The sequence below is a fragment of the Mixia osmundae genome (genome assembly GCF_000708205.1).
Source record: "Mixia osmundae IAM 14324 unplaced genomic scaffold scaffold_7, whole genome shotgun sequence".
Classification (NCBI taxonomy): Eukaryota; Fungi; Basidiomycota; class Mixiomycetes; order Mixiales; family Mixiaceae; genus Mixia; species Mixia osmundae.
In genome coordinates, this window is record NW_014575557.1 from 548,354 (window position 1) to 573,477 (window position 25,124).

General features: G+C 55.0%; 13 protein-coding genes across 13 annotated transcripts; 6 read left to right on the forward strand and 7 right to left on the reverse strand.

Annotated features, from left to right (window-relative positions):
- Nucleotides 1–82: 82 nt before the first annotated feature.
- On the forward strand, nucleotides 83–2,233 carry L969DRAFT_104324 (uncharacterized protein; the record flags this gene model as incomplete). The annotated part of the gene is made up of 6 exons (XM_014711538.1): nucleotides 83–360; nucleotides 411–518; nucleotides 569–910; nucleotides 963–1,509; nucleotides 1,558–2,061; nucleotides 2,103–2,233. Exons 1-6 carry the CDS (start codon nucleotides 115–117, stop codon nucleotides 2,231–2,233), a joined length of 1,878 nt encoding a protein of 625 aa, XP_014567024.1. The 5' UTR covers nucleotides 83–114.
- A 15-nt stretch (nucleotides 2,234–2,248) lies between these two features.
- L969DRAFT_18471 (uncharacterized protein) lies at nucleotides 2,249–3,003 on the reverse strand (the record flags this gene model as incomplete). The annotated part of the gene is made up of 4 exons (XM_014711287.1): nucleotides 2,249–2,383; nucleotides 2,436–2,558; nucleotides 2,615–2,934; nucleotides 2,994–3,003. 4 exons carry the CDS (start codon nucleotides 3,001–3,003, stop codon nucleotides 2,249–2,251), a joined length of 588 nt encoding a protein of 195 aa, XP_014566773.1.
- A 199-nt stretch (nucleotides 3,004–3,202) lies between these two features.
- On the reverse strand, nucleotides 3,203–4,649 carry L969DRAFT_51172 (uncharacterized protein; the record flags this gene model as incomplete). Its single annotated transcript, XM_014711539.1, has 3 exons — nucleotides 3,203–3,457; nucleotides 3,509–4,367; nucleotides 4,417–4,649. 3 exons carry the CDS (start codon nucleotides 4,647–4,649, stop codon nucleotides 3,203–3,205), a joined length of 1,347 nt encoding a protein of 448 aa, XP_014567025.1.
- Nucleotides 4,650–4,890: 241 nt separating this feature from the next.
- On the forward strand, nucleotides 4,891–7,799 carry L969DRAFT_51288 (uncharacterized protein; the record flags this gene model as incomplete). Its single annotated transcript, XM_014711540.1, has 7 exons — nucleotides 4,891–4,918; nucleotides 5,072–5,189; nucleotides 5,253–5,266; nucleotides 5,305–5,354; nucleotides 5,454–5,752; nucleotides 5,799–7,485; nucleotides 7,536–7,799. The coding sequence occupies 7 exons, from the start codon at nucleotides 4,891–4,893 to the stop codon at nucleotides 7,797–7,799; spliced, it is 2,460 nt and encodes an 819-aa protein (XP_014567026.1).
- Nucleotides 7,800–7,854: 55 nt separating this feature from the next.
- Nucleotides 7,855–14,449, reverse strand: L969DRAFT_95541 (uncharacterized protein; the record flags this gene model as incomplete). The annotated part of the gene is made up of 8 exons (XM_014711541.1): nucleotides 7,855–8,522; nucleotides 8,578–8,676; nucleotides 8,726–8,865; nucleotides 8,913–12,758; nucleotides 12,808–12,881; nucleotides 13,253–13,409; nucleotides 13,450–13,491; nucleotides 13,590–14,449. The coding sequence occupies 8 exons, from the start codon at nucleotides 14,447–14,449 to the stop codon at nucleotides 7,855–7,857; spliced, it is 5,886 nt and encodes a 1,961-aa protein (XP_014567027.1).
- Nucleotides 14,450–14,781: 332 nt separating this feature from the next.
- Nucleotides 14,782–15,777, forward strand: L969DRAFT_535470 (uncharacterized protein). Its single transcript, XM_014711542.1, has 2 exons — nucleotides 14,782–15,128; nucleotides 15,179–15,777. Exons 1-2 carry the CDS (start codon nucleotides 14,955–14,957, stop codon nucleotides 15,395–15,397), a joined length of 393 nt encoding a protein of 130 aa, XP_014567028.1. The 5' UTR covers nucleotides 14,782–14,954; the 3' UTR covers nucleotides 15,398–15,777.
- On the reverse strand, nucleotides 15,504–17,202 carry L969DRAFT_88902 (uncharacterized protein). The gene is made up of 2 exons (XM_014711543.1): nucleotides 16,192–17,202; nucleotides 15,504–16,142 (listed from the first exon to the last, which is right to left on the reverse strand). The coding sequence occupies exons 1-2, from the start codon at nucleotides 17,141–17,143 to the stop codon at nucleotides 15,592–15,594; spliced, it is 1,503 nt and encodes a 500-aa protein (XP_014567029.1). The 5' UTR covers nucleotides 17,144–17,202; the 3' UTR covers nucleotides 15,504–15,591.
- Nucleotides 17,203–17,354: 152 nt separating this feature from the next.
- Nucleotides 17,355–18,247, reverse strand: L969DRAFT_95544 (uncharacterized protein; the record flags this gene model as incomplete). The annotated part of the gene is made up of 3 exons (XM_014711544.1): nucleotides 17,355–17,741; nucleotides 17,802–17,921; nucleotides 17,984–18,247. The coding sequence occupies 3 exons, from the start codon at nucleotides 18,245–18,247 to the stop codon at nucleotides 17,355–17,357; spliced, it is 771 nt and encodes a 256-aa protein (XP_014567030.1).
- L969DRAFT_88906 (uncharacterized protein) lies at nucleotides 17,996–19,448 on the forward strand. Its single transcript, XM_014711545.1, has 4 exons — nucleotides 17,996–18,526; nucleotides 18,575–18,665; nucleotides 18,715–18,820; nucleotides 18,867–19,448. The coding sequence occupies exons 1-4, from the start codon at nucleotides 18,391–18,393 to the stop codon at nucleotides 19,113–19,115; spliced, it is 582 nt and encodes a 193-aa protein (XP_014567031.1). The 5' UTR covers nucleotides 17,996–18,390; the 3' UTR covers nucleotides 19,116–19,448.
- On the reverse strand, nucleotides 19,407–21,058 carry L969DRAFT_76643 (uncharacterized protein). The gene is made up of 6 exons (XM_014711546.1): nucleotides 20,788–21,058; nucleotides 20,591–20,739; nucleotides 20,240–20,538; nucleotides 20,013–20,202; nucleotides 19,691–19,961; nucleotides 19,407–19,641 (listed from the first exon to the last, which is right to left on the reverse strand). The coding sequence occupies exons 1-6, from the start codon at nucleotides 20,964–20,966 to the stop codon at nucleotides 19,545–19,547; spliced, it is 1,185 nt and encodes a 394-aa protein (XP_014567032.1). The 5' UTR covers nucleotides 20,967–21,058; the 3' UTR covers nucleotides 19,407–19,544.
- Nucleotides 21,059–21,162: 104 nt separating this feature from the next.
- Nucleotides 21,163–23,416, forward strand: L969DRAFT_76645 (uncharacterized protein). Its single transcript, XM_014711547.1, has 4 exons — nucleotides 21,163–21,775; nucleotides 21,830–22,475; nucleotides 22,526–23,175; nucleotides 23,228–23,416. Exons 1-3 carry the CDS (start codon nucleotides 21,299–21,301, stop codon nucleotides 22,963–22,965), a joined length of 1,563 nt encoding a protein of 520 aa, XP_014567033.1. The 5' UTR covers nucleotides 21,163–21,298; the 3' UTR covers nucleotides 22,966–23,175; nucleotides 23,228–23,416.
- On the reverse strand, nucleotides 23,071–23,785 carry L969DRAFT_76648 (uncharacterized protein; the record flags this gene model as incomplete). The annotated part of the gene is made up of 3 exons (XM_014711548.1): nucleotides 23,477–23,785; nucleotides 23,228–23,415; nucleotides 23,071–23,175 (listed from the first exon to the last, which is right to left on the reverse strand). Exons 1-3 carry the CDS (start codon nucleotides 23,754–23,756, stop codon nucleotides 23,071–23,073), a joined length of 573 nt encoding a protein of 190 aa, XP_014567034.1. The 5' UTR covers nucleotides 23,757–23,785.
- Nucleotides 23,786–23,868: 83 nt separating this feature from the next.
- On the forward strand, nucleotides 23,869–25,023 carry L969DRAFT_50773 (uncharacterized protein; the record flags this gene model as incomplete). The annotated part of the gene is made up of 8 exons (XM_014711549.1): nucleotides 23,869–23,893; nucleotides 23,950–24,237; nucleotides 24,286–24,359; nucleotides 24,417–24,446; nucleotides 24,500–24,568; nucleotides 24,627–24,773; nucleotides 24,824–24,847; nucleotides 24,910–25,023. 8 exons carry the CDS (start codon nucleotides 23,869–23,871, stop codon nucleotides 25,021–25,023), a joined length of 771 nt encoding a protein of 256 aa, XP_014567035.1.
- Between the last annotated feature and the right edge of the window lie 101 nt (nucleotides 25,024–25,124).

Below are 25,124 nucleotides of genomic sequence, written 5' to 3' on the forward strand. Positions count from 1 at the left end.
ATAGCGCGATCAGCTGAATATCGATTATCAACTGACGACTATAAACGGGTGACGCGCCGTCGCTGAGCGTCACCGAGCCGCCGTCGCGCCCGCCTAAGCCTTGCTCGCCAACTCATGAGCATCAGCGAAGTAGCGCAAGCTCGCGCTCTGGTCGATGCCGCTCTTTCGACATCAACGAGAGTGCACAGGAGTGACTATCATCGTCTCGAGGCCTTTCGCGCGCCAAAGCTCCTGCACGAAGCTCTTCTGAGCTGGTACGATACCGTCAAAGAAACACGATCGATGCCATGGCGCAAGGAATTGTCTCGTGAACAGCTGGATAAGCTTACAGTTGTGCAAAAGGGTCAGCGCGCATACGAAGCAAGCGAGCCTCTCTTTCGAGCCTCGCGACTGAATTGACGCGCGAACAGACTTGGGTCTCTGAAATTATGCTACAGCAAACGCAAGTCGCCACTGTCATCCCCTATTACAACAGATGGATGGCAGCATTCCCTACCGTGACCGACCTTGCACAAGCTGTACGAAGGTCGTGCTGTCAGATGCTGCTCGAGCTGAAGCGCAAGGGCAGGACATCGAGCAAGTCAATGCGATATGGAGCGGTCTGGGATACTATTCGAGAGCTTCTCGTTTGCTAAGTGGTGCAAAGAAAGTCGTTGGCGAATTCGATGGCGTCCTGCCCTCTTCGACAAAAAAGCTTGAGCAGGTCGACGGCATAGGACCCTACTCCGCAGGAGCAATCGCCAGCATTGCCTTTGGCAAAGCAGTTCCCATGGTCGACGGCAATATCCATCGCGTTCTAGCGCGATTCTTTGCGATACATGCACCACAGATGGCAAAGCCGACCACCAATGCAATCTGGTCGCGTGCCAAAGAACTTGTGCCTGATGACCGTCCCGGCGAATGGAACCAGGCAAGTCATTCAGACAGTCACGGCGCGCAAGTCTCATGCGTCCTTTCGATAGGCTTTGATGGAGCTGGGTGCGACTGTTTGCACGCCGAAGAGCCCTTCGTGCGATACATGCCCCCTGTCTGCGTATTGCCGCGCGAATCTCGAGGTGCATGGTTCGTCTTCCGATTTCCACCAGACTGAAGAGTGTTTGCTATCACAGGCTCGGGGATGGGAGGCGCGCACCCAAGCAATGCCAAAAAAGTCAATCTTTTCGCTCTCACCGGCCCGTAAACGTGCTCGTATCACCAGCTCTTCAGACTCATCAGACACAGAGACCAGCGCAGTCGCAGATATAGAAGCAGATGCAGCATGCCCGCTTTGCGCTCCGATAGATCTCGTCAGCTTCACTGCGCCCAAGGCAATGTCTACAAAAGCAGCAGGAAAGCAAAGGGACAGCGGAAGCGCGAAGACGTTCGATGTGACGATCTATCCTATGGCGAAAGATAAGAAAGTCGTACGCAAGGAAGACACAGCTTGCTTGCTCATCGAGTGGTGCTCAAGTGATCGCAATGCTGCTCCGGGATCGTCTCGTGTTTTGCTTGTTCGAAGGCCAGACAAAGGTGCGCGCGCCAACGCATCTGTGCTCTATGGCTTATTTGTGCTACCAGGTCTCCTTGCTGGGCTGTGGGAATTTATCTGCATCGATCTTGAGCCCAATGCCCCATCGGACGAAGAGTCTCGACGCGCCTTACTAGAGCCTACCATTGGCAGATTCTTACCCGGATTCTTCGAGTCGCAACAGCCGCTCTCGCAGCCAGACTCTGATGTCGAGCCAGCTGTACGAATTGCGGAGAAAGGCTCGGCCACACAAGTCTACACACATCAGACGCGGCAGTATCATCTGACCACACTTGTGATCACTTCGGATGTTTTGCCCCGGCTTGCAAAGGCGAGCAAGCCGAGCGCAAAGCCCGAAGAAAGTTCGAGTAAGCGTAAGAAGAAGCAAGCGAATTCAGAAGATGAAGCCGATGTCATTCCGGAGCTCAGATGGGTCAGTCGTACTGATCTGCCGACGAGCAACGTTGGAGGCGCTATGCTCAAGCTATGGGATCTGTACATTGGCGCAACAGATTCGACGAAGCCAAAGCCAGCGGCAAAGCAAAAGGCAAAAAGTGCCAAAGCCACTGAGAAGCAAGTCAATGGGCTGAAGCAGACCACCCTCACTTTCTCGCAAGGTTGAGCGAGAACGGACTACAAGCATCCAATAAGAAGAAGTGTTGTGTGTTGCGGTATTATGACATCTCGACTTGCGTGATGGCTGACAAAGCCGGGTATGAAAAATAGCGGGTAGTAGCACGCTCAAGCGGCGAGCTTGGCAGAACGAGTAGCGTCATTCTTTGACTTGGCCTGGCGGGCGGCAGTCAGCGCGTTCATCTTCTCGGTCTTCATTTGCTTCTGAGTGTTGAACTGGGTCGTCTTTGCCTCGAGACGTTCCTGTATCCTCCCAGAGTCAGCCTGTAGCAGTTGAGCCTGAAGCCGGACCGACCTTTGCCTTTCCGACATCAGCGAGCAGCTTGTCATGCTTCGTCTTCGCCTCGATCATCTTCTTGTTGGCCTTGTATTCCTTCTTGGTCGCCTTATCGACATCCTTCTTGGCCTTTGCAAGATTCTGCGCCAGACTCAATCAGCATCGTGGCAAAATTAGCGGACATGCCCTGAGCGTACCTTCCCGGCTTTCTGTTCAGCAGAAGTAGCCTTGTCCGCATCCTTCATCGCAGACTTGACTCGCTTCTCATCGCCCTTGGCGTCCTTTGCAACGACTTTTTCGAACTTCTGCTGCTCCTTGGCCTGTGTCTTGGCCAGCTTTTCGTCCGTTCCGTTGGCGTGACCGGCAGTCGCCTTCGAAGGCGATGTAGGCGATGTCGCTGCCGCCGTAGTGGGCGCCGCGGTAGATGCAGCGGGCGCAGATGTCGTCGTTGCAGCAGGTGCGGCAGCAGAGGGCGCTGAAGTAGCGGCCGGGGCTGCTGTGCCCGTTGTCGGAGTTGCTGTGCAAAAGTCTCGTCAGCTTCTTCCACACTGGCGGTCGGAAAGGGTCAGGACGTACCCTCTGCCATCGTCAGGTGTGTGATGCGTATAAGTGATTAGTTGTTGCGTATATGCCTTGTAGTCTGAAAGGCGATGTTTGTCAAAATGGTAGAAGTTCGGCGCGCATTGCGTCATAGCAGCGATCGCGCGCAAAGACAGGCCAAAGCGCAAGGGATTACATTCGGTCTACAAGTGTATATAAGTGGGTATATATTACGCCGCGTGAGCTTAGAGCACGAGCTTGGTGATAGCATAGACAAGTGCGCCCACACCGAGACCAGAGTAGACTTGTGATCTCGAATAATAGTGTGAGTCGGAGAGGATCAGCATTGCATCGTGACGGACGAGCTTCTGTCCCTCCGGCGTCTTCTCAACCAGCGAAGGTGCGAGTATGAAGCCACTAGAGGAGCCGTTCGTCGCCGGAGCAGCAGCAGGCGCGCTCGGTGATTCACTTGCCTTCTCCCGTTTGCTTCCGCTCGAGTTCTGCAATGCAAGGTATCAGCGACGGTCAGCACAGCCATAGAGCAGACTGACCTTGATGGCAGGCGGCAGATTGCTAGATTCGTCGCTCGAGCTGCGTTGACGACGGGAGCGCTTGGAGGCAACAGCAGCAGCACCTGCGCCTGCAGCGGCCGCGCCTGCACCTGCGGCTACACCTTCCTCGACATCCTTGCTTCTCGAGCTCTTCTTCTTCGTCGAAGTCGGCTTACTGCTCTTCTTAGCCGCGCCGCCTGAGGGGGCATCGGCAGTCTGAGTGACCTTTTCGCCATTGACCTCAACGTCTGAAGATCGCTTGAGGTTCGCAGGCTCGATAGCAACAGTACAGCCAGACTTGTCAAAGTCAGACGTATTCCAAGTGAACTGAACAATGTTGTCATAGCCGCCAACTTTGGCGACTTGTGCAGCACCAGAAGGCTTGATCTCGAACGAGATTCCGTGTCCGAATGCTTGCGAAGGCCACTGGAACCAAGCTTTCTGCTCGCCTGATCCCTTCTCGCCAGACTTTGCGATGGTATACTTGACCTGACCCTCTCGAGGATCACCTCTGTCGGTGACATACGCCGCCTCTCCCGCTTCCCAGCGCACAAACATGGGCGCTGGGCCATTCTTGCTGATGTATTCTGCCAAGAACTTTGGAGCACCGCCATGAGCTGCAGTCAGGACCTTGGAGACAAACTTTGGCATGTTCCGGTCTTTATAGTCGAGCTTGACCACGTGAGTGACGAGGATAGCGTCGCCGTCGGGTGTGAGCTGCCAGCCAGAAACGTCTAGCTTGCCTTCTGTGCCACCGCGAGACTTGCTGGACGTGCCCGTTGAGATGAGCGTGATCTCTCCATTGTCAGAGCCTGGCTCGGCACGGTCAATGCCTTTGCTCACTGCAACTTGACGCGCGCTGTTCCCGTCTGATCAGCCAGATGTAGTCAAGCGTACACCGCACATACCCAAGATGACCGTAAAGGCCCAGCAAAGTCTCTGTATAGGAAGCCTCGTCGAGGCCTTTGTCAGATGATATAAGTTCTTGCGAGTCAAAGCGGGGATCCCAGATACGCCGCGCCGAAACTGAGAGCAAGGTAGCGAGGACACCTTCAGTTGTCAGACCGTCTCTTCCGACAGGTATGTCTTCTGTGACCTTGATGGCGGGCAGGCCCCCTTTGGACGATTCTTTGATGTACATCTTCGTGCCTCGCTGGTCAGTTGCGTATGACCATCCGCTCGAATCCGACTCGAGACTCTGGAATTTCTTGAGGGCATCCTTGAGATCATCACTTGCTAGTCCAGGAGTGACAAGGAAGCCTCCCCCGCCGTTACCATTGACGGCCGTCGAAGAAGATCGTCTGGAGGTCGTCGAATCTCTGCGACTACGAGTGGACTTTTTCGACTTTGAGCTCTTGACCGAGCGTGCATCTGCAGAGACCATGCTGTCTACTGTTGGACAGCTTCAAAGTACGATAGGGTTACGGCAATGATCTTCGTCTGACGGTACGGCCTTAGGCTAAGGATCGTCGGTCGGCGTTCATCATCAAACGGCGCGGAGGCGGTCTTAGCCGTGTGCGTCAATAGAAGCCGTTCGATCGATCACTTCTCCGCAGATTGCAGCCAGCTGGGCGCCGGGCCAGCCTTCCAGCTTCGCAGGTTCGACGTCAGCAGCAACAGCGACGAGGCCCAGCTTGGCAATTGACCTACTCCACGCATCTCAGCTCGAACGGTCGTCAAGGTGAGCGAGCAGCGTCACAGGCGTTGTCATGCAAGCTAATGCGACTCGCTGTGACGTCAACAGGCCCATTGAACCAGGTAGTTAAGCTTGACAGTCATGGCACGACCAAAGTCAGAGTATGCTCGCTCGACGTACGAGGAGGAAGGCGACATTGACTACAGCGACGTAAGCCTTGCTCGTTAAGCCAGAACAACGGGTCGTAGCTGACGGATTGGCTCTCCTTGCTGCTCTCACCTCGGTCCGTCCCTCTTGGTATGTGAACAGTATTACGACGACGATGACGCCGGCGAGCGAGGTGACTCGGCAGCGCCCTCGAGCTCCGACGGCTCAGATGCGACTTACGTTGCGACTGCTGAACGATGCATGTCCAAGCTCAAAGAGATCCATCTTGCGACCGACTGGAAGCGGGCTCTCAAGCACAAGACCGGCGTAACAGTCTACATCAAGAAAGACAGTGACGGCAAGAAGAAGGTGCCCGTCTACAAGGGCGAGGGCATCATTCCAGGCTATTCGCCTCAGGCCGTCTTTGCAGTCGTCGGCACTCGCAAGCTTTGGGACGAATGGTGCGTCTCATACAGCTTCATGCTTGCAAACTCAAGTCATTTGCAGGTACGACCAAGGCAACCTCGTCGAAAATCTCAACGATTCGACTTCACTTACCTACATGTCCATGAAGGGTATCACTGGCTCAACCACGCGTGATCTTTGTCTGGTCGAAAAGGCAGAGGGCACGTCAGAGGGCGCAATCTACTTCTGCTCCACCTCAGTCGAGACGCCCAAAGTGCCAAAGGTCTCTGGTCGCGTAAGAGCCAACATCGCTCTCAACGGATGGATCCTCGAACCTCTGAAAGAGGGCGACAAGTTCTCGACCAAGGTGACCTACCTGCTCCAGGTCAATGTCAAGACGTTCGTTCCCGCTGTCTTCACTACCCGCTACCTCGCTCGTCGTCCTCTTTGCATCACCAAGATTGCAGCCTACCTCGAGAAGAATGGCGCTCCCCCTATGGCAGGCGTAGATCCTGCAGAGGCAGATGGCGCGATTGCTGCACCTCGCTCGCGACCTGGTTCTATCCGCTCAAAGTCAGGTCGTTCGGTCCGCTCGAAACGATCCATGTCGGGTCTCGGTGGCGCTGCTGCAGCAGGCGCCGGTGCAGTCGCAGGCGCAGGCTTGATCGCTCACGTCGCACATTCAGATGACCACAAGTCATCTGGAGAGATCTCGAGTGCCAAAGACAAGTTCCAGTCGCTCGAAGACGACTATCAGGGTGGTGGCTGGACCAATGCGACAGATCAGAAGGGCACTAAAATCTACATCAAGAAAGGCAAAGAAGGAGCTCTTCCAGCAATCCGTGGCGAGGCTCAAATTGGTGGCGGCGTCACGACGGAACAGGTCTTGGCTACCATCAACTCGTTCGCCGCTCGTCGGCTTTGGGATCCTCGCACGTTCAGAGTCACACTCGCAGAGTCCGGTAACGGCTTCGAGCAAGCTATCCTGCTTGAAGAGATCAAGGGCATCTTCCCTCACATGGAGGCTCGCTATCAAGTTGTCGCGCACGGTGTTGACCGCCAGGATCCCAATTCGGAAAATTCGGAGCTCAATGTCGTCTCGCGTTCGATTGACCACAAGGTTGACGCGCCTGCCAAATCTGTCAAGGCCAAGCTCGACATCTCGGGCTGGAACATCAGTCCAGATGGTGACGATGTATCAGTCTACCATATCGTCAAGACTGATCTGGCAGAGAAGAACATCTCACCTTTCTTGTACAAGCTCATCAGCTCTGCCATCGGCACTTCGCCCCGCATGCTCAAAGAGTTCATCGATCAACACGGCTATGCACCCTACTTCGTTCGATGGGGTGAAGGCGCCGCCCAGCTGACGGGTGACGCGGGCGATCTTGCGAACGGCAAGAACACATACTTTATCTCGGGCGACGGCAAGGGTGAAGGCGAGCAGAAGGCCTGGTTCCAGTGGAGCGACAAGATGTATGAACGAGGTATCAGCGTTCGCGTCGAGCCCAGCGATGCAGCCGACGTCGCTAAAGTCTCTGGCCGCGATCGCACGCTCGAATTCACATGGGGTTCCATCCCCAAGGACGGTGCAAAGGTCTTTGTCGAGCCTGCAGACGAAAACGGCGCAGACGACGTCATGCTCAATGGCGACTTGCTCGACAAGACTGTCGATGGACCTGCCGGGACAGGCGCTGCTGCCGGCGCACCCCGTCAGAAGAAGCCCAAGAAAGAGAAGAAGCCCAAGAAGCCTTCTTCCGACGAGGATTCTTCCAACGACAACGAAAAGGTGTGCTGCTCGTTGGATTCATCATACAGACCTGACAAGATTCTTGGCAGGCTGTTGCTGCAGCTGCAGGAGGTGCCGCTGCAGGCGGAGCAGCTGCCGGCGGCTTGGCAGCTATGCTGCCTTCAAAGCAAACAGCCAAGAACGTTACTGCGCCCATCACGCCCGGCACATTGCAAACGACAGAGGAAGGCAAGAAGAAGCTGCCTGACGACGCAATGCTCATCCTGTCGGATCAGCTCTATTTTACTAAGCAGCAAGTCGTCGCAGTGACAGTCCTCATCAGCGTCGTCTACGCTGTGGCCAAGTTCACATAGGTGCATTGCTCAACAGGTTCCTCTAGCACAAGCAGGTTGTACAAACACTACAAATCTATATATTGATTGCGAGTCTATCCCTGAAGAGTGCGTCTTCGCCGCTTGCACGGCATAGCTCAGAGAAGGCTGAGTCAGGCTTTGCGAGCAGATTGTAAGGTGTGTCGTATTCCACCACGCGGCCGTGCGAGAGCACCAGCACCCGATCGAAATCAATGATGGTTGCCAGACGATGGGCAATTGTCAGTATGGTCGTGTCTGTCTCCTCTCTGAGAGCCTGCTGTATCCTCTCATCGGCCGCTTGATCGAGCGATGCAGTCGACTCGTCGAGCACGAGAATGTTTGAATGCTTCAGCTGCAGCAGACCGCGTGCAAAGGCAAGTAGCTGTCGTTGGCCTTGCGAGAGATTCTTGCCGCCTTCCGCAACGAGGGTCTCGAGCTCAAGATCTGTGATGCCGCTCTCAGGCTTGATCTGACTGCCGCTATTGCCTACAAGGCCGACGCGTTGCAGCACTGACCAAAGTGAGGCGTCGTCATCGAGTCCAAAGGGCGATAGATTGAATCGTATCGTGCCTTGCCAAAGAAGAGGCGTCTGCGGGATGGTTGTAAGTCGGGATCGAAGTGCTTTCAATGCGATCGTATGAGTGTCAACGCCGTCGATGATCACTTGGCCTTCAAAAGGCATCAATCGGAAGAGAACATTCGTAAGAGTCGATTTACCGGAGCCTGTGAGATCAGTAGGTTAGGTTAGCTCACTATGCCGTGCGGTCAGGAGACTTGCCTGTTCGACCGACGATGCCTACTTTCTCACCAGGCCTGACTTTGAACGACACCTCGTGCAGAACAATCTCTGTATCGACGGCATACTGCGCTCGAACGTCTGCGCTCCAGTGTGAGTGAAGCACAGGGCCTTGTAAGGCCGTACTGACCTTTGAACTCAATGCCCGACCCAGATGGAGATGGCCACTGTCTTGACGGCGTAAGTCCATCTGTTGGCTCTTGCGGCAGGTTGAGGTATTCGTGAACACGCTCAACACTGTTGAAGTTGAGCTCGACATTTGCGGCGTATCTAGTGATCTCCGTTAGCAACGAATACGAGAATGTGCTTGTACACACCTCAGCAGCCAAAGGACACGCTCGTTGAAAGACATGGCGTAGCTGAGAGCGAATCCCGCTAGTGCTGCATCTATCGAGGGATTGAGCAGCACGAACAGTGCGGTCGCGAGGCTGACGAGAGCGCCGCAAGCGTCTGCTCGAACCGACAGCCAGCGATTGGCCCGCCACAGATTGATGAAAGGCCGATTGGTCTCGTTGAGCAATGTAAAGATCTTTCGTAGCATGCGGGACGAGTCTCCGTAGCTTCTGATTGTGACGACTCCTTGTAAGCATTCTCCGAAAAGCGAGAAGAGAGGTGATCGCGTGATTGACTCCATTCGCTTAAGCTCGCGCGAGCTACCGAGGTAAGCCCATGCGATGGAAGTGTAGAGCGCAGTGATGCCGATGCCTGCTAGTAGGAATTTTGGCACGGCGAACGCGATGGCCAGTAAGGTACCGATGGTCATAATGATCTCCGTCAGAAGGAAAAGCAAATGACTCGGGATATCCTGATCGATCGTTTCGAGATCTTTCGAAAGTCTGTTCATGATGCGACCGACCGGCGTTGTGTCATAAAATCGCACCGTTGCGCCCAGCAAACTTTCAATGAGCCGCTTGTGGATTGTGCGAGAAGCTGTCAGCCCACGCCAGAGAAAAACTGTCATTCGCACGAGGTAGAGCACTACTGACGCGGCTGAGATGAGGACAAAGATCTTGAGATAGTAGTCCGTCGGATCATCTGACTTCCTGAGATCGAGGACGAAGAGTGCGTATGGCCCGAGGACACGAGCTTTCGCCTGTGGGCTGTAAGAGCCGGCCCACTGGCGCAGCCAAGCATTCGTCCCTACATCTGCAACTTGTCCGGCGATAAATGTGCCGAGTATGAGAATCCAGAGGAGAACGCCGGCAGTAGCGGCGAGATAGAAGCTATAGACTCGCCAAGAAACCTGGCCGCGACCCGAGGTCTCGATTTCATGCAGCTTCTTGAGCGGCTTGTCTGTTGGCGCAGGCTGCGCTGGTCCTAGCTTTTCTGCAATCGCCTTGGTCAGGACGGATTTGACATCGGCGGATGTACTACCAGCGAGGGGAGTAGCGAAGCCAGAAGTCGGAGTAGAGCTGAGCGTATGAGGCGGCCCACATTCCTTTACCTTGCCGCCCTTCATGATGACTACAAAGGCAGCCTTAGGCAGACAGATGCTGACAGCATGTGTGACGAGGATGCAAGCTCTGCCACGCATCAGTGGTCCGGTGAGAGCATGCAAAAGCTGCACTTGCGTCGAGCTATCGACTGCTGATAGGATGTCATCTAGCAGCAGCACTCTGGCTTGGGAATAGAGTGCTCTCGCTAAGCTGAGTCGCGCCTTTTGACCTCCAGAGAGAATGGTGCCCGATTCACCGACTTCGGTCATATCGCCCTGCTCGTATTGCTCTAGATCTTTATCCAATGCGCAAGCATGCAGCACTTCGCGGTAGCGCACGTCTCTGAATGCGCAACCGTAAAGTATGTTCTCTTTGATCGTATCACTGAGCAGCCATGGTTGCTGAGCGCAGAAAGCGGTCGACTCCACAAATTCGGGTTGACTGTTGTCGGCTCTGCGGGATATAGGGCTTGGCAGGAAGCGCTTGCCTCTGACCAATCGCATCTCGCCCAGGAGAGCTTGCAGCAGCGATGATTTGCCAGCGCCCACCGTGCCGATGACGAGGGACAGGCCAACATCAGCAAAATCAAAATTCAAATCGCGCAATGCGAAGCCCTCTGGCTTGCAGGTTGCATCGACCGAGTAAGCAAAGGTAGCGTCGGAAAAGCCGATCCGCCTTTCAGTGACCTCCGAGTCATCCGCATCGAGAAGGTCGTTCCATTTTGCTGTATCCTCCTCTCGCAAGAAGACATCTATACGCTTAAGCGAGATCCAGGCCTGCTGTACATTGACCACCAGATCTGCAAGCATATCAAGTGCTCCGCGCATGATCGAGAACAGCAAGATTGCCGTAAAGGCTTCCGAGGGCTCAAGTGGTCTGCCGAGTATCTTCGTGTGTGTTGCAAAGGTAGCCAATGCGATGAAGATGGGTGAGACGAAGTAGGTGACACAGCTTACAAGGAATGCAACGAGACGTTGCCTGAGCACCGCCAGCTCGTTGTTCCTTGCATCTGTAAGTTGATCGAGGAATTGGCTCTCATAGGCAAAAAACTTGATATGTCTGATGCTCGTGATAATCTCTTGCGCCAGTTCCAACCGTCGATCGGCAGCTTTGAGCAGCGAGGCTTGGAAGCGTAAGTAGAATCGCGATGAAACAACTTGAATGGGGATGAGCGCCAACATGACGATGACGCCGGCGATAGCGGCTAAACCGAGCACCTTGAAGAGAAACGCAGTCGTCAACACCAGAGTGACTGGGCCTTGCGGCCACATGAAATGAAGATACGCGCAAATCTCTGAAAGCCTGAAACTATCGACGGCCACAAGATTATTGATCTTACCAGAAGAAGCGATTTCCTGCTCGCCCTCCTTACGTTCGCCTGAGTTGACCTCTTGCTTGCGTAACGCTTTCGCGAAGACCTCGCCCACGACGATACAGCGTATATCGATACAGATCAGTCTGCCGATATAGAGCGCTTGTGACATGACGATCGCATTGAGAAATGTGGACAGTGCGAGACCGCCCGCGAAGAGGACAGTGACATGTGCGGGTCTAGCTAGCCCAGCGGCACGGTCTCCGACGAGATCGATGAGATTTTGCAAGAAGAAAGCAGGCAGGACCATAAGGACACCGGCGATCCATGCCCAGCATTGCTGAGCGATAAGATCAGACCGAAAGAACCAGAAGAGCCGTAGTGCAAGGTTAGGCGATTTGCCTAGCCAGCTAGGGTATGTTGTCGATCGAAAAGCGAGCAAGACCGGGCCAGAGCGATCGCGAGTGAGCAGATCGGGCACTTGTCTTCTCGTCGGTGCCGTCCTGGCATACTTGCGAATGAAACCATCGAAGAATCCAAAAGTGCCGTATGACCAGAGCGAAGCATACTCCTCCGCGGACTGCACTTGGAGCTCTTCCTTGGCTTGCGCCTTTGCATGCTGAGCAAACGCCCGTCGCCGCTCTTCATAAGCCGGTCTGAAAGGCGTGAAGATCTGGACTCCGACGAGCAGAGCGAGTGTACCGAGTAAGGCACTTTCACAGATGAGGAGCGTATCGGTCGACCATCTTGCTCGCTTAAGCATGACAGACCGCCAATCCAGCACGACGATGAAGAAGTAAGCAATGCTGAAAGCGACGAGATGGGCAGGTAACCTCGTCAGCTCTGTGCTAGGTCCCTGTGGAAGTTCGCTACCATTCCAAATGATGGCACTATCGAGCAGAAGCAGGTACAATCTACGACCTGCCAGACCGGTGAAGTACAGCCAGACGAGCAGGGAAGTCCCGAGCCAGCCGGTACCATGTTGAACTGAGTTTGGTCTTGATTCCAAGACGAGCGTACTAGCAAGCAAGATGACAACGATACATGACAGGATCACTTCGAGAGCGGCCGACTTGCTCTTGCGTAAGCCTCTGAGCAGACTGCCTCGCTTGTTGAGCGGCGCATCGTGACTCTTTACTGCATCGGCAGATGAAAAGGCAGCACGTGTGGCCCATTCCTGTGGCACAGGAACGCCTTCCAGCTTGGCTTCGGCAGCAACGACGACGTTCTCTACTTCGGTGACGAGCGGATTGGCAGAATACTCTGTTGCGCCCAACCGAGATGAGTTGTCATTTGCCGGTAGGACAAGCTGAGGTCTGATGAGTCTGCTGATACTCCATCGAAGAGTAGGCGGTACTACGAGGAGGCCGAGGGACAATACTAGAGCAAGCAGAGGGAGCAGACCGTCGATATATCTGTGCTAAAACTGGTCAGCTCAGCGAGATTTCTTGTTTGCCGATGGACCTTCGTCTGAAGCAGAGACCAAAGTCGATGCCATCCCATGCAAACAGATCGTCTGCAGAGTTGCACCAAACATCCTGTCCCATGCCAGAGCTTGAGCAGGTCGAGCGCCTTGTGAGTCGGTCGAGGAGCTCAGCGTGATCGCTCCGCAACGACTTTATTGTGGACACGCAGCCGAGGCCGAAGCGCTCATTGGCAGGCTTCAGCAAGTGTCTGACTGCTAAAGCACGCAGAAGACGAGCATAGACTCAACGGGATCATATGAGGGTGATGCAATCAAGCGACTGATCGATGCTAGATCGTGATCAGGTACTACAAAGCAGGCGATAGATGTCGACGCCGTGTACGATCGCGCTTGTGAGTCCGGTCAGGCACGGCTCTGGACTGGTTCGTAGACGCGATGCCAGCCGCTTGTGCGCTTGGCTAGACTTTAATATCAGTATCCTACTCTACTGAATGGTATGAGCTCCACTACAGCAACACGGTCGCGCGTGAGATCCTGCGCATCTGTCACCGGATTCGTCGCCCTCTGATCTGATCTTTCAGAGAGTCCAGGTTCCTGATCGTCGTTGATGACCGTGTCAGGCGCAAAAGGTGTGCCGGTACTAGCCTCGCAAGTGGGTTCACAAAACTGGATATCCTTACGCGTCTCCAATTTGCCAGGCAGGTCGATCTGCCGCGACATCCCTGCGATGGATGATTTTCAGTCTTCCAGATCGGCTCGATACGCCTTTGTCGCGTCACAGAGCTCCAGACGAGCTGCGGCCAGCCATCTGTCTGTATACATCTGCAGTCGCACGAGCCTGTCGCTGGCTTCGTGTTGCGCGACGACGGGAGAGGTCTTTTGCTGATCGCTCCTGAATGTTGGCCGTGAGCGACAAACCTTGGCCAGCGTATCGTCGCCCGCTTCGACCATGCTTGCAGCAGAAGAGTCATCTGGTGGGTGACCGGTGACAAGCGAGGCGGGCGAGTGATGCGATCGGACAGGCAGCTCCGAGATGAGACGCCAGGTGACACCAAACAGTGCATGATCGTGACGGAAGAGCTCGACTTGCTTGTCCCAGGCATCTGTTGTGACTTCGAGAGGGCCGCAAATATGCTCGATACTCTTAGCTGCTCTGTCACGCCAGTAGGCAGCCGAGTATCCGCGCTCTTCTTCGGACCAGTGCGAGAGGTTGATGCTTGCCAAGTAACATGGATCACAGAAGATGAACTTGCGACCGTGAGGAAACGAGTTATCGACGAGTTCGCTTTTTGGCTCCCCTTGCCTTGCGCCGCAAGCAGCGCACATTGTACTCATCTTCGCATGTGCCTTGTACCGTGCTTCTCGCTGTGTGTCCTGCCCGATAGCAACATCGCAGGTGAATGACAGATTGCGCAGATCGAGCACGACGGCGTTGAGCTTATGACAGGACTCGCTGAGCGCAAGAAGAGCACCGGCATCGCTTCGTACAGCATGAACGACGATGCTTGCTAAGAGCTCGGCAGGCAAGGCGAGCAGTCCAAGGCTCTGTTGATCCATACACATGGCTGGTCGCCTGCTCACAACACGCGGCGCCTTGACTGTTCGAACGAGCGCTGCGCTTTCGACCGAGCTCCGATGAGGCTTCCGAGCGGAGAGCGCAGGTATCGCATCAAGATCCATTGCATCATAATTGGGAGAAATCCGATGGCGGCAGCGATGCAGCAGGTAGGCTCGCGTGACGCGCTCGGATCTTCGTGGCTCACGTTCCGCTGCGTCTCGGTACGGATGGTATCGATCACGATGACACGATGGCCGGCCCTCAATAGGCTGCTTGCTCATCTTCTTGGGATGTCGGCCCGCTCGCTGTACAAAGGAGCAGAAACGGCGTGAAATGTCTCGTCGCGGTGGTGACGCATCGAGGGCACATCGACACTTGAGAGGGCTCCGATCAAGCTACAAGCGCATGACTAGGCCAGATCACCGATCATTGGGCCCATCGGGGCACTCGCTCGTCGGTAGCGAGGACGGCGACAGAGAGGATAGGACAGGACAGGACAGAGCAGGACACCTGGCAATCTGACAAGAAAGCAGTCGCGTTGCGCAGACTTAAGCTTCTTCGCGCCATCCTGTTCCGTTGATCATTCCCAAAGCCAAACCTTGCACAACACGGGAAGGACGGTCAAATATGTATAAGAAGGCGACCCTCGCCCGACTTTCTTGCACTCCGACTCGACTCTGTCACATTGATGAAGACGACCATTGCCGTAGGTCAGGGCGGCAACCTGACTCGAGGCTAGCAGTCTCGTGTCCGAAATATGATGCACCTATGCCTCTTCCTAGTCCTGCTCGCTCAGCCAATGTAGACGACGATTGCTAAAGGCCAGGCTCGCAACCTGACTGGAAAGCTAGAGTCCTGTCCAAGGCGCAGCACCGTCCCTCCGCCCCTGCTGCCCAAGTTCTATCGATGAAGACGACCGCTGCCTTGGTATAGATTTGCCATCTGACCACTGGCTAGATGCCTCGTCGAGATACGACATTCTACCCTCTCAGCAAGTCGGTCATCTATCTCGCCTCATCGATGAGGACGACGATTGCCATGCACAGGCTTGCGACCTGCGCACTGGCTAGCTGTCTCGTCCTAGATGATGCACTCGTGCGAATACGCTCAGGCTTCATAGAGTCCTACATTGAGCAGAGCCGACGCTCTGCTCCTCGCTGCGCACTGCAGTAGCTTGCTACGATCTGGATCGCTACGCGAGCCAGCTGTACAATATGATGGCAACAAGTGTACAACAGCTACAGTGCGGAATTGCACTGCGGTCTCATTGTATGACGCAATCTTTCTTTACCTTTGCTCTACTTACTTTGGGCGGTCGCACTGCTGTGTCTGCACTTTGAATCTGAGACGGCGTAGCAGCAGATGCTTGCTGAGCTTGAGCATCCTCTCTTCGCTGGTGTCTGTGCTGGATATCGTATTCTTCTTGCTGCAGTGAAGCGGCCAGCGCCTCATCATTATTGACTGTATACGCTTCTGCGCGCGTTCCGTGCCTCTGCGTACCCTGAACGTAGTCGTCTCGGATCTTGCTAGCTTGCAAATCGGAGTTGAAGAAGCTTGAGGCCGTGCCGTCAAGATCGCCAAGAGTCTCCCAGACGACGTTCGGCTCGGAAGCAAAGCTCGAATCCGTCACGAGCAGGTAGAGCGCCGAATCGGTCGTTTGCGCGAGATCGTTGGGTCGTCTGTATAGCACAGACAAGTGCGAGTTGTAGAACAATGTCGATATTGAGCCGGGCGTCAATGTCGAACTGAGTGCAAAGAGGCCAGGATAAGTCAACTGTGTCTTTGCGCCTTCGAGAAAGTGTCGTATGTGCATAGCTGGCTTGCGAATGTCAATGGCGGGCTTCAGAGTATGAAGACCAGCTACCTTGCCTGACGAGCGCTTCCTGTTCGTCTGTCCACTTCTGGCGCGCATCGACTGCTGCTTCTATCTGCTCATCTGACGCTTCATTTGCGCCCACAACCATACCGCGGGCGATCGCATCACCCTCAGCAACCAATCCTTGAGCAGTGTCGTAGTCTGGCGCTTTGCTCATCAATAAATCGTATGTCTCTTCGTCATCTTGGTCTGCCAGCATTCCGTGTACGAGCGGGACGCCTGCCAGTTTGAATAATTCGACCTCGCCAGTCGTCGTGCTGGTCTCGAAGCCATCAATCGCATCGAACCTGATATTGACATCCAGGCCGTAGCGCATCTTGGGCAAGAGGGACAAGGCAGAAGTGAGATCTAGTCCTTTCGTTTGACCATCCCCACGATCGCTTAAGCGGAGGAGGTAGTCTGCTACGAGCGAGCTCAAAGTAGCATACGAGATTGTTTCTCTGTTCGGAGGAGCCAGAACGAGGTCGCCTCGTAATATGAGCACATTGGCCAATGCGATCAGTGAGCAAGGTCCGTTCCGATTCTGTGTGACGATCTTGATTGGTCGCTGTATGGCGCCGGCTTGAGGAGGGAACAGAATATCTTTGCATGTCCAGCGCATATCTTGTGATTCATGACGTATGACGGGCTGCCCGACTTGTCCTGGTGCGCTCTCGGCAGGCGCGGACACATTGGCCAAAGTCGGCACATCTCGCGTCGCTTGATGCTGCGCTTGCGCAGATGTCACTAGAGACATCGCCTCCGGCTCGTCTGATGGATCGGAAATTGGCATGGACTGAGACGGTGTCTGCTCAATTCGAGGCTCAGTCGCGATCATATTGTCTTGCAGTTGCGGCCCTGTCGGCTGCTGAGCTCTTGCAGTCTGCGAATCGCTAGCCTTTGATCCTACGGACATTTCCAGTCGGTCGACTTTGTCAGTCAAGTCAGTGGAGTCATCCATAGCAGTCTGCTCCTCTTATGGCCTTCTACTAGTGTGTGGATCACGCAGCTTCGACGTTGACGGCGAAATGATGAATTTCATGGACGCGACGGGCGCAGGTCCTGGGCGCCTGGGCGATGCCACTCGCAAGCAGAGCACAACAACAAGCTTGCATACAGCCCATACAACGCCTTCAGACCCGATTTGACCTCATGCAGCTGAGTGAAGGGGACTATAAAACTTGCGATGCAGTGCCTCTTGGTCGAGCTCGGCTGCGCAGCCCGCGCTGCGCTCTCACGCCGGTGACCTGGATCGTCCCGCGCCCTCTAGCTACGCCGGCGTCGTTTCGCGCGGTGGCGGTAATAGTATCGGAGGAAGCTGATGCGCTTGCTGCGGTGCCTCTGCCTCGTGACATACCGACTTGTCCTCTTGATCGAGTCGCGGTGGTTGAGATGCCTCGACCGCGCGTAGAAGGACCTCTGCTACTCGCGGGAGCTGTACGCTTGTGCTCTTGCTCTGCTCGTGCTCTCTTTTGCGCTTCTTCCTCGGTCGCTAACCTCAATGCTTCTTGTCTCTCGCGCTCTTTCGCCTCTTCTTGCGCTCTGATCGTTGCAATGTCCTGACAGTTGGCAGTCGCTTCATCAGCGTACGGTCAGTCCGTATGAGTTGTGCGCCCCACCGTCGATGTCCCTTGCCAGTCCTGATCGAGTATGAGATTCTTTGCATGCTCGGTCTGCGAGAGTAAGCCGGTATAAAGACTGAGGAGCGAGTCTGTCGTGCCGATCGTGCTCTCCAGGCGCTGTTCGTTCGGTGCAAGCCCGCATAAGTTGTGTAAAGCCATGGATGAACCATCGTGCGGACCGCAATGTGATGCTTTGAAGTCTCGAGACCTGCAATTGTCTCCTCGAGCAGATCATTCATCTTTGCGAGCTGATCTCGCTCCTTGACCAAGGCTTCATCACGAGACGATGTGCCGTTGATCTGTTTGCTCGTCGTCCTCGTGTGACCAGCGGGAGCCTCGGTGGCTACTCGACCTCTGCTTGCGCTGCGCTGCCTGCTTGTAGAGTGTCCCAGACCGAGATCTTGCATTGCTCTCGCTGTGTCGCGTACGGGACCTTCGTCCATACTTGAGACACCGTGACGCCGCTCGTGAAGGTACGTAGATGCCGGGCAGCTGATGCAGGGCCGTCTCTGTGCTTGCGGCAGTCGACGAGGTTCGTCAGGAAGCGCGACAGACATTGGCCAAAAGACTGGGCGGTGATCTGTACATGTCAGACGAGGCCGAAGATGTCCTCAGAGCTGCGCTAGATGATCTGCTACGACCACGACTGGCTTCTTCGTTCATCGTGACACCTCACGCCCAAAGTAGCTCCGAAAACCTCGATGCACCTGTCTCTGCTCCTAGTGCGCCTGTCCCTCGCTGCATGCGCTCGCAAGCTCATCACCTCTCAGGCCTCAGACTGTTCTCATCTCAGCGTGAACCGGTCAAAGTCACGCTAGAAAGAGACGAAAGGCTCGATGCTCCTCTTTCGCGTCGAATCATGTGCGATTGCCGCCTCGTGATCGTGTCTGTGCTCAGATCTTTGCCGCAGTGATGTGGACGATGAAGACGATAAGCTGGTACGACAGCGTCTGCGGAACATAGCCAGCATAGCCGTCGATGGAACACATATACGCCATCGGGCGCGCTCTCTGCCTGTACGGCACATGGCTTTGGACTGTTCAAAGCTTACAACATGAACAGTACACAAACAGATGGCCAGATCGTTGCACTGAGCGAGCCGTGCAGAGGACTCGGCAGAGGCCTACCTTGGCGCTCCTCACCGCTGACAGGCCTCTCAATACGAATACCCGACGATACAAATTGCTACCTTCGCCTCGGTTACGGATACAAGCTCTAGCTGGCTCAGATCTTAGGCTAGCCAAGAGAAAAAGACAGAAGCGACCCAGCAAGCTCAAGAGGATGTATGCGCGTGAGGCCAGAAAAACGTAGATCTTAGCGTGTTCCCTTACGGACATCGATGCTACATCCCGAAGCACAAATACGTCTGAGTGATTGACGAGCTTAGTGGCTCCTGCGTCTAGCCCGGCCTCCGAGAGGGTGGCATCGAGCAGGAAGTGCCCTGTAAAGCCATGCTAAAGCTAGACGTAAAGGTTTCTGCGAGCCTGCCTATATGTACGTAGAGAAGCACTGGTGAGCAGTGTGGGGACAGGCAAATGGCACTCAGGATGCACATAGGCAGCTGTTGCCCCTCCTCATAGTGTCCATGTGATCGCAAGCTAGCAAGATCCTAGTAACATCAGCGTGCAATATGACAATGCCATGTAAGATACGCATGCATTGTGCTTGTGCACTTGAGAATTTCCCTCTGACCCGTCTATGCTCATACGAGCGTCTATGTCGATGATGGTGATCCTGGATTTATGAACGAAGCGTCCCAAGGATGTTCCCATAGAAGCCATCTTTTTGTGGTGCGATGCCGGCTTCGTAAGTTGTGTTCCACTTGGCAAGAATGTCACTACTCGTGTATGTCAGCGAGGTTCAGCTTATACGACGTGTGTACTGACTTGACGACGGGCGAACCGGCGAGGTAGAGATTAGCAATTGACGGCTCGAAGCCACCCTGATCGTATTCGAACGCAGTGTACTCGTCTACGCCAGGCGGAGCGCGATCGATGTCGCTTGCAGTACGCAGGATCATCAATCGCGAAAAGTCTGCTTTTTTGGCTACTGTAGCGCGCAGGAGTGCCTCGGCCGTCGCCGAGTCTTCCTGAGCTGTCATGACATACGTGCCCGTACCGTTTGTCAACAGCTTTGTATAGTTGCCAAAGCCATAGCCTGACGCTCCGAGTCAGACCCCTAGAACGCTTGAGATCATGGATATCCTACCTAGATAGTGTCCGAAAAAGTAGTCATCGGAAGTAAGGACGTCCCCTTGCACGACCGTCGGAGGCTGGTTCGCAGGCGCATAGTCGAACCGCTTTCTGTAAGCCTGGGCAGTTGACGAGTCATTGAGCTTGACGTTCTTGGTGAGCGAAAGAGCCCGCTTGAGCAGATTCGTGTTGACCCTGTCGATCGCCTTAGTCAGCAGCAACGCGATGGGGAATCGATGGGACTTGCTGATACAGCTCGGTTCCGTAAAGCTCAGATGGATAGACACCCGTCTGGTTCGTGCCGAACGCCCAGAACTCAAACTTGTTGCCCCACGCCTTTGTCTTGGCGAGTTCGGTATGATCTCCGAAGTACTGAAGCGTAGGCTGAAGTGTAAAGGCAGCAAAAGCCGCCGTTCCGAGCGTTCCGTGATACGGGTTCACGCCGGCAATGCCAGCGATCAAGAAGTAGGTCTTCGTGAAGTCGAAGAGCGCGCTCTGGAATAAGGCGGAGCCAGAGCTAGCAGCATTGATCTCAGACTCGCCTGCGAGGAATATATCAGCTTATCGCACAGGTTTGCGCGAGCAGGCACGAACCGGTCGTGTAGAGACACACTGAGCCTGCGCTGTTGCAGTGCACTTGCGGATAGAGTACCGACAAGCCGGGGACGGTAATGTTGTGGACTAGCTTATACGGTTCAAACCAGACTGATGCCTCTGGAGCGAACATAGAGATCACGAGCACTCTGCTGAGCTATCAGCATCCTGCAGAACGGTCAAATGATTGAACAGACTTTGGCGCGACTTTGCCAGAGCTCGACAGCTCGAGCGTCTCCGTACGGCGCTCTAGCGAGCTCCTTTTCGCCTGCGCATCATGCCAAGCGGTTGCTCTGACGTTGCGCGGATGTCGAGAGCGTCTAGCATCACCTAGAGCTGCTAGGGCAAGCAGCACAGTGCACAGGATAGTCCTCATAGTTCTCGAGAGTAAGGAAAGCTGCTGAGGATGCAGACGATAAAGAGGGCAACTCCAGCATGCGGTCGAGCGATATCGATAAGCTGGCTGATCAGAGACGTCAAACTTTGTTTAATTCAATCAGGACAGGCTGGTCCAACCCACTCGGCTCTCGGTCTTCAAAGACGCCGATCGCCGTGCCTCACACGCGCTCGCCCCGGAGGATTCACACCCGCACCGCCAGACTGGCAACACGCTTGCAGCGCCCGTTCAGGACATTGATCTCTTAGACTTAGACTTGAAGCGATCGAGTGTACCGCGCTGCAAACGGGAGCTCGGGGCTCGAGGTCAAGATGGCAGACAGCAACGCGCTAGCTGGCGATCCTTCTTCGACATCACGCGATGCAATGAAGCCAAAGCGACGCATCAGTCCGTTTCGCATGATTAGATTCATACCCTTCCTCTCCGGCCAAGCACTCGTCCTAGTCTCGACGACATTGAAGCATTACATCTTGGGCCCAGAAAAGCCGAGTTGGGATCTGCCTACCGCTCTCTTCACTAATAGTGTCCGTACGGCGGCCAAATATAAGCCTTCCAAGCCACCCACGATCAAAGGACTGCGCAAGTTCACCGATCTAGACAAGTTCTTGCCGACACCGAAAGGCCTCCTACTCAGTCCTTATGAAGTCCCCGTCAAGACACGAGGCATCCAAGGCTTTCTCGCCGAAGCGGACAAGGCCGAGGATGGCTCTCGCGTCATTCCCGGCGAATGGGTCGTCGATGAGCGTCTATGGACCGGTCGCAGCACCCCCGGTCAAGCTCTGAGCGATGCAAGTCTATATTCTCACTGATGTCAAACCGTGCTGACGTAAGCATTACCACAGAGAGTCGTCCTGTATCTTCATGGAGGCGCCTACATGGTCATGAGCGCAGCAACGCATCGTCCTCTCACTTTACAGATCTCCCGTCGATTCCGCTGCCGCGTCCTCGCGGTCAATTACAGGCTGGCGCCCGAAACGCCCTTCCCAGGCGCGATCTACGATGCTGTCTCGACCTACCTGCACATGACCGAAGATCTCGGCATACCGCCAGAGAACATCATCGTCGGAGGAGACTCCGCCGGCGGTGGTCTCTCGATGGCTACCTTGCTCGCTCTTCGTGATGCTGGCCTTCCACGAATGGCCGGTGGTATGCTGCTCTCACCCTGGCTCGACCTTTCGCACGGTAGTGGCTCGCACGATACCAACGGAGCCTACGACTACATTGTCGCCCCTCTCGAGCCAGAATCGCATGGACCGATCAACCCTGTCAAGTTCTACCTGGGTGACAAGGAGGAAGAATATCTCTATCATCCCTACGCGAGCCCGCTCTTTGCAGACGTGCACGATCTGCCGCCTCTGCTCATTCAGTCGGGTGACGCTGAAGTCTTGCGGGACGAGTCTACTCTGCTTGCGCATAAGCTTGCGAAAGCAGGCAATAAAGTCGTGCATGAGGTCTACCAGGATGCCATTCACGTCTTCCAGATGATTCGTAAGTGTGTCTCAACTGTTCAAAACACCTAAGCTGATAGCTTTCCACAGGTACCTTTGAGGCATCAAAGAAGGCGCTCGATAACATGCGCGAGTTTGCGGAGACGCTGCCATGCAAGCCTTTCGATACAGCTACGGTAGATGCTGCAATCAACAAGAACATCATCTCGAAGGAAAAGAAGCAAGAGGAGGAAATGGACGCCGAGCCGGCTAAGGAGGCTTCCTTTGCAGCCGGTCAAGCAGCTCAATCTCTCGGCAACTCGCAAGAAAAGGTCAACAAGGTCAAGCGACAGCCTGTCTTTTACTTTGCGAAGCAATACAAGGACGCTGTCCTGCCGACTTCGCGCAAAGGGATCGAAGGCCGGCACCCAGCACTGGTCAAGGATTACACCGAGAATGGACCTGCTCAGCGTACTGCTTTCTGGTGCGCCATCAGGAATCCAGGCGGCCGAAGAGGGTTATTCACTCGAAGAGAGGGAGCCCATCTGTAAGAGAGTAGCTGTAGATAAAACCCTGTTGTCGCTCCGGTCGCATGCATGCAGTCTGACAACCGAGCCTATGCACCCGTACCTTTTGCGTCCAGTCGCAGCGGCCTTCTAGTGACCGTGAGACTCGATCTTGCCATAGCCAACGAGCTTCCTTCTGCCGATCATCTCTCCAATCGTGAAGATGCCAATCGCTTCGAGAGCGTATATCGCGACCTATCCGCGCTATCTGAGCTACTTGTACTCGTTGAGGATGAGAGGGACATACACGCTTCCATTCACCGGATTCGATGGTCGAACGCCAGTACTGCGGATCTCTGGCGCGGTTGAAGAGCGTCTCGTAGGCTGATCTGATCTCGCCGACAGACGAAGGAGGAGCGAGTCTTTCGGCAATGTAGACCTGCTTGAGTACTTCTCTCGCTACTGCCGCGTTGTAGAACAGCGGCTCTCTGTAGGCTGTCCTCGTGTGCCTCTGTCAGCCAACGGCACTCGCGAGGAGGAAACAAGAGGCGCGGACCACCCAGAGCGGAGGAAGCTCGCTCGCCGGCAGATCCAGTGAGCTTGGTCAGACTCTGGCCTGCCTGACCGAGGTACTTCTTTGCGGTCTCTGAGACTTGAGCAGCCCGGTCGGAAGCGGAAGAAGCGGCTTCTTTGGCTTTACTGGATGCTTGCCCTGCTTTCTCCTTTGCAGCCTCGGCCGTGCTCGTCGCCCATCTCGCTTGCTGCTGTCTACTGGTCGCTTGTATCTGAGCTCGTAGCGCCGAGACCGGACTGCGCCGTAGCGCGAGACTCGACATGTTGGCTGTTGTCCACTTGCTGGCCTGCGTGCGGCGTAGAGTGAGACTGCGGGGCAGCGGAGAAGCAAGCGAAGTTCAGCACACGCCGTCACTCTTCTGATCAGCAGCCGAAATGACGACGAAAGTGCACCCAGAGGGTGCGTTTGAGTTGCTACTGAGCGATGCTGTGACTGATGATGAGTACAATGGACAGTTCTCTGGGCTCAGAGGAGCTCAGACTACGCTGAGGAAAAGAATGTCCTGCTCATAACGATCAACGCTCCTGAGATCTCGAGCAGCTACAAGCTCGACATCTCTGCCAAGAAGATCGTATTTGACGCAGACACGGCTTCTTCCGCATCCTCCGGCAAGTCGGTCAGCTCTGCCGTCCCACAGAAACACTATGCATTCGAGCTGGAGCTCTTTGAGGAGGTCGAGCCCGAAGAGGGCAAGAAGGTTACTCTCACGGGCAAGAGCCTCACGCTCGTCCTGCGCAAGAAAGGTATGCTTCATGTCCTGCCAGGGTCAGGAGCTCACGAGTCACGTGCAGAGCTCAAGGAGGACTACTGGCCAAGACTGACAAAAGACAAGAAAGTCAACTTTGTCAAGACAGACTTTGGCAAGGTCAGTCCCCTGCATCCTCGGCACACTCACTTGCTGATCACAACACATCTTCTACAGTGGAAAGACCAAGACGAACGCAAGTCCAGAGTCATTCTATCAGATTGGAGCTGTCTGATGTGGTATTGTCTGATTGCGCAGAGGATGACATTGCCGATGCCGACGAGGGCGGCCCAGACGGAGGACCTTCGGGCAACATGGACATGCAACAAGTATGTTGCTCGCTTCTCTCTGCCTGCATGCGCTGATCAGATAGCTATCTCTCTACAGCTGATGGCGCAGATGCAAGCCGGCGGCGGTATGGGCGGCATGGGCGGCATGGGCGGCATGGGTGGCATGGGAGGCATGCCAGACATGAGCGCGCTCGGTGGTATGGGCGGCGCAGGCGGTGAAGGCGGCGAGCAACCCGACTTTGAGGTACGCTCGGCTCATTGGAAGCTCACACAAGGCTGACTCCCGTACTGCAGGCCATGATGCGACAAATGCAGCAGGTCACTCCTTGTCCATTCGTTCACTCGCTCCACGCCATACTGACTTGATTCGAAAAATACAGGAGAACCCGGGCTTGGGCGAAGGCGGCGACGAAGAAGAAGAAGCAAAGGATGCTGAAGAGGAGAACGAGCTGGACGCCATGCTGGACAAAGCAAAGGGCAAAGCACCGGCCTAGAAGCGAGACTTCTCTCGACGTGAACACGAAACTGCTCGCTCATAAAATGTCGAAAGACGCTAGAGACACGAGTCCTGCGCTTTGCTCAATGCATTCTTCGT